Source organism: Sinocyclocheilus rhinocerous, unplaced genomic scaffold, assembly GCF_001515625.1.
Source record: "Sinocyclocheilus rhinocerous isolate Xijiao unplaced genomic scaffold, SAMN03320098_v1.1 scaffold2542, whole genome shotgun sequence".
Classification (NCBI taxonomy): domain Eukaryota; kingdom Metazoa; phylum Chordata; class Actinopteri; order Cypriniformes; family Cyprinidae; genus Sinocyclocheilus; species Sinocyclocheilus rhinocerous.
The window spans coordinates 78,943-91,356 of record NW_015633236.1 but is presented as its reverse complement, the minus strand read 5'-3'; the positions used below and the strand labels follow the sequence as shown (position 1 = coordinate 91,356).

The window sequence follows — 12,414 nt, the reverse complement described above, 5'->3', positions numbered from 1 at the left end:
TGTGAGTCAGAAGCACCAGACTGTCCTTGCAAAGTTGGAACTGCCCCACTTTATAGAAACATTATGTCCTCTTTTGGAAGGCCAAACAAAGTAGTTTCGCTTTCACAACGAAACACAGCGCCTTCACGACATGGTGGCAGCAACAATACTACAGCGAGAATCAAAGTTACGCCTTCTTTCTTTGTGTGAACATTTGGGCGGCGTTATGCAAATCTTCCCACATAGTGAGGTAGTTATGTGGGGGCGTGTTAGAACGAGCCGTTTTAGGTAGGCGTGGCTGACTCTTAACTTTTATAAAGAATATCTCTTTGGATTTGAGACTTTAGTCTTTGCAACTTTACAGATCTTCTTTATGCACCAAGAGTTTGTAACACTCCAAAGAGAAAGGAAAACTTGAAATCTCATCATATGACCCCTTTAAATTGTAATGATGTTTCACAATATTACTGTTTTTGATTAAAACTGTTTGATTGGACTGTTCCTTTTATCCCATAAAATTATTCCTTTTTGGCTTCTATTATTGTTTTTAAGGTAAAGCATTACATGCATTGTGCGTAGCTAGTGAAGCTTTTAGTGTTATTTGCATCACAGGTATTTTGTAATTAGTTGTTTAATCGAGATCTTCCCTAGAGCTTCATTCCATGTGACTGCTGCTGCCCCTGGGGAGAAGGTATAGCTAAAAGCAAGAGTACAGTGTGTATGTGTGTGTGCGCGCGTCCATGTATGTTTCCACGTATGCTGTCTCAAAATCCCACTGGAACAGTGTTCCTGTCGGTAATGCCCTGCTCTACACTGGTGGTCCAATGAAATATGCAAAGCATCTGCATAGAAATAATAAAGCACCGTTAGGCGTCAGTGCTCCCAATGCACACAGGGTTACTTTGTGTTGACTGTGCATACATTTAAACCACAGGTGAGGGCGTGTTCTTTCTCTGAGGACCTCTGGCCTATCAGCGTGATCTCATTGATGGTGGCTTACCCAGAGGGGCACAAACTTCAAATCATAGCAAATAGGGAAGAAAAACGAGGAATGAATATGGGCTCCATGGCAACAGTGAAACTCTTTGAGATCCTTCCAGATCTTTCTGTACGCATCAGATAGTTACCTGGAGAGGATTTTCAGCTCATCAGGCGTATACTTTAGGACCTCGGCATTGACACCTGCATAAATTGAGAGCTAGCCAGTAGAAGTTCAAAGGAATGTAGTTAGCAGCCCTCATAAAGGAAGAATCTGTGGTTATGTATAATCAAATACTGGATTCAGAGCTGTAGATAGAAAAAATATCAGGAGTATCATTTTAATAATTTAATGTTACGTTTTGGTCATGTAAATATCAGCACCTGCACCAAATTACAGATTTTTAAAAATATTTTGTCTAATGTTTCGGTAAACTATTTAAAAAAATTAGATTGTACAGACTATTTATTCATATGTTAAGCTTTACAGGGTTAAAGAATGTGGCTGGAGCACAGTAGTGGAGCAATACTGTACAATCCCAATAGAAAGTGTGCAATTTCACAGTAGTCTGCTGCATTCTCCACGGTCAGGCACTCAGATCCAACCCCGAAGAAAATTTCATTCAGAATTTGTTTGTTCATCTGTATCATTACCTGATTTGCTTAATTCCTTTAGTGCATTGGGTGGCAAAACTATACAAATGGCATGCGCAAATAAACACTTCTATCAGTGGGTGTGATTCTTAGTGAAATCTCCCCTTAGTTTGTTTCCTTCACTGCTGCAGCCTGTTGCAGTCTTGCAGACCTAGTTTGCCACTCTTCTGCCAGATGTGGTGCATTTGGGCAAACATATGCTCCATTGTAGCTTAGGTCTGATAGGGTTCTATGAGGCTGCAATGGCCAAACTGAGAATTCTCTGAGGCTTTGCCTTATGGCTGCTCGATACGGCTACCTAGCATCGTTTTGCCCTGTAGAAGGACTATATCTGGAAGACACCTTAGGGGTCCAGTGCAGCATTGTGACTCTTTGCCCTAAGACAGCCAGATGGCCTGAACCATCCATTGTTTTTCTCCTTTTCCTCCTTCTGTCTGTGACATAGTTCTTTTTTGCTTTTTTGTCAGATTTCGTATCTCCTTTACTCTCTGCATTTTCAATATTTGTACTAATTATGTTGTTTTATTGCAGATTAACAATAGTACCAGTATATATGTCAGCTAAAAACCTTATAGGAATATAATGTAAGCTTAATTGACACTTCTGTCATAACTTTGGTTTAAAAAAGTAAGAAGAAATAGCTTACTAAACCTTTTTGTGTAAATTTATAGCAAATTTTACAACCTTGTCTCTGACAACGTAACACTACAATATCGGAACAGTGTTGTAAATACAACTTAACCACTGATGTCTAGTCGTGTCCATTTTTGGAAGGCCAAACAAAGTAGTTTCGCTTTCACAACGAAACACAGCGTCACACACGGCGGCCTAGAGTGAGCGGCGGCGGGCTAGAGTGAGCAGAGGCTGGAGGGCTAGAGTAAGCAATTTTAAATTTTAAAATTTAAACAATTTTACTTTTTGTGGTAGTAAACATTATGCCATAAATGCTTTACTTGTATTGATTGAGTTTAACTTGTAATGAACCCAGAAATTTCCTTTAACTTAAATGTAACCAGTTGGCCTTTCTGACAAAAAGCTGTCCCCCGCTGAATGGGCTTAAACAGACCAGCGTGCTATTTTCATACATCCTACCAATAAGTGCACACGGCTGATTTCCCCTCCTTATCCCTTCACTGAGTTCATTGTTCATGTGGCCGTGCAGAAAGACTTCCTCTCTATGTCCCTGTTGCAATGAGAGAGAGTGGCTCCAAGAGACCCAGTGTGCTCCAGTACTGTATTGTTGTGTTTGAACATTCATGAGATGTGACTTAAATGGGAGAGCCGCAATGTTATTAATGTTTTACTTCTTTTCCCACCCTGTAAGCTTTTAAAAACAGTCCTTCCTGAGGGCAAAAAGAGAATTGATGAGATTAACAGAAAAAATAGCATTCGCATTGGCACGTGCACATTGTACAATCACTTGGTGAAGATCTTACTTTGTAGGACTCAACTGACCCAACTGACTTTAGGGTTATTGAGATCAAAAGAAAATCGTCCCATCTGTCTTTATTAATGAGATAGCAATGACTTCAAACGAGGCTCCCTGTTGGACGCAACATCTTCCTTCATGTCTCCACCATGTCATAATGCTTTCATTTTAAAGTCATAAAGAAACATTATGCCTTTGCGAAGAGCCCCCAAGGGTTCATAACGGTTTCTGTTTTTACAAAGCAAGGAAGAAGTAGGCTGGGACATGATGATGGCACAGACTTTATATATGGGACATGGGCACACAAAAATATGTGAGCTTTTTGGAAGGAAGGGATGGGGAAGAACAGTTTTCACTGGTGTCAGCATTTGCAGGAGCCTCGGTGGAAATCAGCGTGGGCCATTGTTTTTTTAGCTGAGGAGCATGATGCCAGCAGTGCTACTAGTTGTGTGGAAAAGTGTGTTTGTGAGTAAAGTAAACGGGAAGAAAAGTAGAGAGGAGGTAAAGAAGTGTTTCCTGTTGCTAATACACCATTTTGTTGCTCTATGTGGCAGGATGGACCAAGTTTGCCAGGCTGACCAGGGCATTAACCAATAGCCGGAGTACACTTCAGCAGCTCACACCTATGAACAAGACTGAGGTCAGCCACAAGCATTCACGACTGGCAGAGGTGAGCGTCACACACACTTTTGTTTTTCTATGGTCAGGACTTTCCATTGACTTCTGTTGTTTTTATGATAATGATAGCTAATGATGTTTTCTTTCTTTTTACCATACTCTTGACCTTCATATAAGCCTTTTTGCATTTTCACTAAAACTATATTCAGCTTTTTTTCCTTGCAAGAACCTTTGGCTGGTCAGGTTTTGTAGCTGATCTTCATTTACTGTCTTTTTGGAGTCATTTGGACCTCCACCTGTGAAGGCAAAACCTGACCCACACACATATATATGCACATACAAAAAGGTCAGCTGCCTTTGTCTTTAGTCCCACATGGCAGAAATAAAGTCTGACTTCATTTCCAGACAAATGATAGTTGACTCAGCTGTCCAATGACTGCTGACATAGGCTTTATGTCTCTAAAACTTTTCACTGTATTATATCTTATGGTGCCCTTTCATTAAGTATATATTTCTTACAGTGCATAATTTTGACAGGGCAAAAGACCAGCTTAGACCAGGATGATTCTTCGTGGTGGTCTTGTTGCACTGCAACTGCAATCATTTTCATAATCAGTATTTTGTCTTAAAACAGTTAAAGTATCCTTAAAAACTTACTGTATTTTGTTAGATAAGATATTTTTTAGAGAATACCAAGAACTATAAAGATTAATAATAATCGTTCACACCACTGTATTTAAGCAAATGCTGTATGTTTGTCGTCTACCGCTTTAAATGCTTGAGCTCTTTAAAGTCAAACATAAAGGGGGAATTCTGATTGGATGTGAGAGTTTTTATCATTCATTAGCTGGACAAATCATTCTGAAAGTGCTTCCAGCAATATTGTTGTGTCATTAATTATTATAGTTGTGGTTCAGACGTGACTGTTCTCATAGAATCATTTAAACTTTATAGTTTATAGTATCATTATTGTCCTTGATGAGAACAGGCTTTTATGCTTAAATCAGCAAAAAGTGTGCAAATAAATGTAACTTGTTTAAAGGATGTTTGCATATATTTACTGGAAAACAAGACAAAACATTGAGGAAAAAAAACATTGTTTTACTTACAGTTTTGGTAGGCCAGCATAGATATTCATCAGCAAAACTGGTTGAATGAAGTTAGCACTTAAGAAACCTTGTAGTGACATCAGAACATTAGATTTTTTTGATGTATTTTTTTTTTTTTTGAATCTCTCTCAATCTTTTAATTAACTTTATTTTCTGTCTTTCCAAGGCTCTTCAGCTGGGCTCTGACATCCTCCCTCAATATAAGCAAGAGGCTCCTAAAACTCCACCTCACATTATATTGCACTACTGCACCTTTAAGACCACTTGGGACTGGGTCATCCTCATTCTCACCTTCTACACGGCCATTATGGTGCCCTACAATGTGTCCTTTAAGACCAAACAGAACAACCTGGTGTGGTTGGTACTGGACAGCGTGGTGGATGTCATCTTCCTTGTGGATATTGTGTTGAACTTTCATACAACTTTTGTGGGACCTGGAGGAGAGGTCATATCTGACCCAAAGCTCATACGCATGAACTACTTGAAGACCTGGTTTGTCATAGACCTGCTGTCTTGCCTGCCCTATGACATCATTAATGCCTTTGAAAACGTGGATGAGGTAAGCACAACGTTGAAGACAGACATTTATTCGAGCACATTAAACTGATCAAAAGTGACAGTAAGGACATTTATAATGTTACAAAAGATTTCTGTTTCAAATACATGCTGTTCTTTTGAACTTTCTAGTCATCAAAAAGTTGTGAAAAAATGTATCACTATTTACACAAAAAGATAAAGCAGCACACCTGTTTTCAACATTGATAATAATAAAAATAATAGTAATAAATGTTTGTTGATCTGCAAATCAGCATATTAGAATGATTTCTGAAGGATCATTGTGACACTGAAGACTGGAGCAATGACTGCTGATAATTCAGCTTTACCATCACAGGAATAAATTGCATTTGAAAATATATTAAAACAGAAAAAAGTTATTTTTAATTTGAATAATGTTTCACAATATTACTCTACTGTATTTTTGATCAAATAAATGCAGCCTTGGTGAGCATAAGAGACTTCTTTCAAAAACTTTCAAAAGATCTCACAGACCCCAAACTTTTGAATGGTCGATGGAAAAAAAAACAATCAGCTCGAGCCTGATTCCTGAGTGAATGACTCTTTTGAGCCAGTCCTTTTTAGTGAATCACAAATATGTATGGATCAGTTGGGACAGTTTTTTTTAATTAATCTGACTTACTTGATTCTCTCAGTGGTATTTTATGAACAAATAAGGGAATTAATGAAATTTGTTACCACAATTTTTTGGTTTTGTTGTTCTACATGTATTCCTGAAACAATCCCAAATATTCTTTTTTCCCAAATATTTCTTCCTCAAAATTAAAAGAATCATTAATGGAACAGTTAAGGAATCAGAATCTTTAAGAGGAATCCGAATCGTTACCAGAATGGTTAAATTCCTTAAGATTTCCATCCCTAGCCATAGTGTATATCCTCTGATAAACACTGACTTGAATCATGATGAATGATGTGATCATCTCGGTTTATCAGTATAGATTTGCTTTTATTTGTTGGACTCTGCTGTCATAATGATTTAACTAAATACTTTCATACCTTAAATGATGATTTAACTGCAGAAGACCTTGAAACAGTTTACTCTGTGCATTATGTCTTTCATCCAAATTACTGCCAAACAAAAATCTTTTTGTTTACAGTTTATTTGATCAGATATAACATATCTGATTGTTCTCCGATGACCAATTATAGTCAAAAGCACAAATCAATAAACCTTCATCTTCTTAGATTTGATTACTTTTGGTGTTATGTTTATGGAGTATTCCAATCAAATTTTCTGTACTCAGCTCTTGCATTATAATTGATCCTCCTCCATGTTACTAAAGTTGGTGATTATTCATCTGCGCATCTTGTTTGCGGTAATTACTGTTTGCACAGGACTTCTCCAGCATACATTTCCATCTGAGAAGAAACGAATGCAGCTTGTGTTCCTCTCTTTGACTTGCACGAGTGGTGTTGCATGCACGTTTTTGTGCACGTCAGGAATGCTTTATTTTTCTCGATAGAAAGGACTGGGATTGAGTGGACCCCCTTCCCTCCAACATTTCTTGAGGCTGAAACTCTGACGTGAAAACTATATTCATTATTGCCATCTCTTTCCATATCAGTGGCTGCTCACGGTACTGGGCATTAGCCTAAATGGTCTCAGCCCAGCCAGACAGTTCAATGATAAGTGGGCTGCATGATTTCTGGAGTCTGTGTAGATGCGTGTTGAAGGAGAGGCAAGGACGGACTGAGATGGTTGTGTGATATCAGTTGTGCGTGAGTCTTTTCAATGTTTAGAGCTGCTGTGGTATATATTTGCCACAGGAGGCAGTATTTGCCAAATGAGAAGGTTTCTGTGGCTCAAAGATTAATATAAACATAAAAGAAGATATATTGAGAAGTCACCAAAATGGTTTGGTTACCAACATTCTTTAAAATATCTTCTTTTGTGTTCCACAGAATAAAGTCAGGTTTAGAAAGACATGAGCCAGATATTCTCAATCCCTCAAAGTGATTTTTATTTTGTGATGGTAAGAAAACACACATTCATATGTATTCTCAATACTTCAACTTTATTCATAGATACAAAGATATTATATAGGCATATGTCGAGGGGAGTTTCAACCCTTTAACCAATGAGGATATAGATGACATACATATAGGATCTTTGGCCAAGAATATGTGTTTATATAAAATGGCCATATGAACAGAAAAACATGGACATATTAGGAATAGACTTTTGCGAAGGAGGCTAAACTATCTTCATGGTTTCATCACAAACCTCATTCCTAGCTATCATGTCCTTATTTAGACATTTGAATCAAGAAAAGCTAATGTATACATTTGCGCATGCATAGCTCGAATGTGAGTAAGAGACATTAAAACACCATACAAGAGAAAGAGAACAGATAGAGGAGGGAGAGGGAGAGGGAGAGGGAAAGAAAGGAGGGGGAATAAGAGAGAGGGGAAAAAAAGGAGGGGTGAGGCATTCTCAAGACAGAGAGTGTTTTCTAACAATATCTTCTTTTGTGTTCCACAGAATAAAGTCAGGTTTAGAAAGACATGAGCGATTAATTGAATGATTTTTCATTACATTTTTATTTTGTGATGAACTGTCCATTTAAGTATTCTTGAAGTAAATTTCAGTATGCTAGTGTTCCTAGATAAACTCTAACACCTGTGTTTTGAATGAAAAGCACTTCCAGTGCTCTTTTTGTACTTCTGTGTACTTTGAGTTCTTCTGGAAGATTTTTATCTGTCTGGAGGATCTAATATAGAGAGCTGAGATGGAAGTGATCATCCGAAAAACTTTAAATGGGCACAGGCGTCCTAATGGCTGTAGGTTAAATTTGGCGACTATGGACATTCAGAATAAAATATGATTCTGCTTTAAGCTTCTTTACATTATTAATCTCCATATGCATGGTATGATATATTTATCCAATAAAATAACTCTTCGGATTCCTACTGGTGCCGTAAGTTCACGGTTGCCCAGGCAACAGGCATCATTTCCCATTGTGGTGATGTTGTTGGAATGCATTAGTCTCTGCATCACTGGAACACAATGAAGTCCCAAATCTGCAGTGTGCCCAGATCTCAATAAAGTGTTCCTGTGGCATGTGGGACCGTGTGTCACTGCTGTATCACTCCTGCTGTGGTTGAAATCTGCATGTTCAGGCTGAGTTCAGCTAAGGTTATGTCTCAAATAGATGGTCTGTAGCTGAAAAAGGAAAGCAGTAATGTTTGTTTGTGCAGCTGCTTTATTTCTTTATACTTAGTGATAATTATTTGATTAAACACAACCTATGTTGTATTTTTAGTTAGATGACATTTTTTGTTAATCACAAAGTGTTCTTATATCTAACTTCTCATTTTTTAGAAAACCATCTATGATCTTGTGCTTTAAAAAAAAAGCAAAAAACAGAAACTGATAAGCTGAGGTGACCCATAATAGAATATCAAGATTTTTTTTTCATTTTCATAGAGCAATATAGCAATTCAAACCCAACACAGCGAAAAATGAACCTATGTGTGTCACTTTTCACTTTGAACGAGGAAACGAGGGAGTTGCTCAACACCAACAGTCTTTAATGAAACAACACGGAATAACACTCAGGAAGACATTTACAATACCGGACGCCGAACTAAGGACAGGGAACACTGTATATACACATGACATGACGAGGGGATGACAAGACACACCTAGGATCAATAGAACTAAATGGGGAACACCTGGAACAAATGAAAAGGACAGGAACGGGAAGGACCAAATATGGGCATAGAAACACATGGGGAGCAAAACACACACAAAACATGGAACAGAGTCTGACAATATGCTGTAGAGAAACATTTAAGAACCTTTATTAAGATGACTTACATCTTTAAGACAGCCGTAGATACTAATAAAGCTGTAGTACTAATAAAGAAGGAATCAGAGTTAGAGAATTAAAAGTGGAGGAACAGAACATTTGAGTGATCAAACTCAAAAGCATTCAGAGAATTTATGGAAGGAATAGAATAAATTGAGTAAAACATCTCCATTTTCCCCATGCATTTATGCATGTGTTTTTCTGAATGTGCATACATGCCAATGTGCATGTTTATATTGTGCATGCTGTATATATTTATCAGCAGAGAGTGTTTTAATGAAAGCTGACGGCATCTGACACAGCTCCTGTTGAAATGTCACACTCAGCTGTCCCCCAGTGAATTGTCTCCCAAACCTGACACAAACCACAACCTTAACAGGACACTTGTTGAGTTGGCAGGTGTTAATGCTAGTGTGCAATGTGTTAGACCCCCACTGAGCACTGGAAACCAAGGGCATTTATCAAGATGACAGTGCAAATGATCAACACTAAAAATAATAATAATAATAATAATCTTTATAAATTATAATATCTAAGAATATTTTAATAATTTTATGTTGTTTTATTACCCAATTATCAAATTGTTTTTCTTGTTTTAGCAACAATTCTGTTTGTTAGATTTGTCTAAAACTGGAAAACAAATTATCAGTGATAAATTTTAAAAAAAAAAGACCAAGAAAATTATTTTGCAGTTTATTAAATGTTTTTATATACCTTTGAAAGTTAAACAAACTGAAACATTGTGATGTCACTAAAAAAAAAAGTTTGCTCATAATAAAATGCTACAAAGTGTGTTATAAATATTTGAAGGCACAAGCAGTTGGCAAGAGTGCGACTGTCTGTCATGGGGATTGATGTGCAGCTGTCAGATGTTTTTCTATGAACTGGAGACTGTTCTGTCTTTGTGTCCCCTGTGGGCCACATGTGCTTGTTTATTGGCTATTCTGGTCTCTTGACTTGTGTTGTGTAATACCTGCTCTTTCTGGCATGTATTAATGGGATGTATATAAATGAAAATTCTGTCTTCATTTAGTCCTTCGCATATCGTTCCAAACTTGTATGACTTTTTTTTCCCAAAATGAAATTATTAAGAAGCTCTTTACCATACAGTTTCCCAATTATACAGTGACCAGGGCAGCTCTTATTGCTTATATGCCTATTCAATATATACATATTTAATAATTGTTCTCATGTATGGAATTTTGGTAACCAGTGCCCTGTACCACCTGTACAAGGAGGTTGTGGCCTGCACTACAAAATACTTTTCTTAATTAATATTTTTGTCTTAATTCCTTTTAAAATTAATAAATTTAATTGAAAAATAAATTTATTTGAGAAGCACAATTGCATAAGATATTAAGACTTCATATCTTAAAGTTTTTTTCCCTCAGCAAATTGTTTTTAAGCATGAACCTCAATAAATAATTATTCAGTTCATTTATTACGATCAATAGTGTGGTTAAAAGATAGATGAATGAATGAAATATACATTTACTGAAAGCAAAATTGCATAATATTAAGTATTAAGAATTAATACTTTTTTCAGAAAATATAATAATAATAAAAAAGTAGCTTTTTTAAAGTGTAAACCTAAATTTAAACCTATATTCTTAAAATATAAAAATGGAGTTTTAAAAAAACTCAAGATATGTTATCTGTAAGACATATTGTGTGGTTGTGTTTGTTCCTCACTAAAGCTAATGTATATTATCTTGTTTTTTAATTCTTTTTGGAAGCTTGAAAGCCACTATATATTTGGACACTGTATAGTTTTTGTTGTGTGGAAAAGAGCAATTTGAATATACTGATGTATATAGCTTTTGTGTTTCACAAAATAAAGAAAGTCATATCAGTTTGAAACAACATTAAGGTGAATGAGTGATGACAGAATTCCCAAGTGAACTATTCCTTTAATCATTTCACACAAAGGTTTTTCTGGAAGTGCATATTAGGACATGTCAGTTGTTGTTATAGGACACTTGTTGTATAACGCTTTTGTTTTTTTTAGCATCTTGATATGAGGTTCTTCCCGCATACATCTGCATACTAATTACTTTGACGCGTTCAGTGTGCTGCTGTTCAGATCTAATATCTGTAAATGGGTCTCTTGAATCCTAAAGTCCATCTCTGTGCTTATTATATGCATGCGCGAGTGTAGTTTGGCATGAAGTGAAACGTCTGCCTCTGTCTTTCTGACTTAGGATCCCATTGCAGACTCTTCTGCAGTGGGCCACTTGCCAGCTGCGGCCCACTCTCAACGCAACGCCACACGTGCGGAGGACTCGCTGTTGCCTGTAAGTTCGCTCTCATTTCTTAGTTTGTTTATGGCTCTTCTGTCCCATTTTCTCATTTGTACAGCAGTTCAGTAACCTCTCTCCTATTCAATGTTGAGCAGAGATGCACTAATGGCTCTCTAATTTATGCTAATGTTGCTCTGAATGCTGCACCCCTTAGTGTGTTTGTTTATCTAAAGTGATTTTAGATGCGAGTCAATTCAAATTAGACCGCGCAAGCTTCATTCCCCATACCCTGACACACACAACCACACGCAGCATGTTTCACCAATAGGCATTAATGTTTCTCTCTTCCATTATCCCATGATCCAACTGTTGGGTCGTCACATCTAACTGAACATTTATGAGCACTCATAACCTCTAATGTTCACACCCGATAGCTACTCATCTGTTTGGCCTCAAAGACAAAGACAAAAAACTTTATGGTTTACTAAATGCTACATAAGCACAGTTGCAAATTAGATATAGGCCCTCAAAATGATAAATTACTTGGAAAAGTATCCATTAGAAGCTGCTCCGCCTGGGGAGTTGACTGTGTTGGCAAAATTAGCATCGTTATTTTTTTTTTTGCTAGCGTAATAAAAGCCTTAGGATTTCATGCAATATTGCAGAATGAACACATCTATTTTTACCTTCCTTCCTCCGTGTCAGTGTCTAGGGAAAATTGCTCCTTTCAGGAACATAAAGCATGTTTGAGAAATTAGCCTTTTGATTATGTGATGGCTGGAACAAAAAAAGCAGAAATCCTCAGTGGAGGAAATGCTAATTAAACCTGTGAGGTATACATCACGGCCACTATTTATAAACAGTTCTGGGCTGACAATCCAAAGCTGTTGAGGATGCAACAATTAGGTATACTTACTTCTCACCCCCTCATTTTCGCTCTGCCAGCTTAAAAAGTGAATTCCATCAAGTGTCTGCGCAGAACGTGTCTTTCCATTTTGTCCTCCAGATAACCTCGCAGC

The 12,414-nt window shown here is 37.1% G+C and overlaps 1 protein-coding gene across 1 annotated transcript in view; it reads left to right on the top strand.

Moving 5' to 3' along the window:
- The window catches only part of kcnh5a (potassium voltage-gated channel, subfamily H (eag-related), member 5a), a 78,425-nt gene that overhangs the window by 20,433 nt on the left and 45,578 nt on the right, over positions 1-12,414 (top strand). The window contains exons 5-7 of the mRNA XM_016557433.1: positions 3,595-3,710; positions 4,934-5,326; positions 11,357-11,449. Of these exons, the coding sequence (XP_016412919.1) occupies positions 3,595-3,710; positions 4,934-5,326; positions 11,357-11,449 (602 nt within the window). The remainder of the gene's footprint in view (positions 1-3,594; positions 3,711-4,933; positions 5,327-11,356; positions 11,450-12,414) is intronic.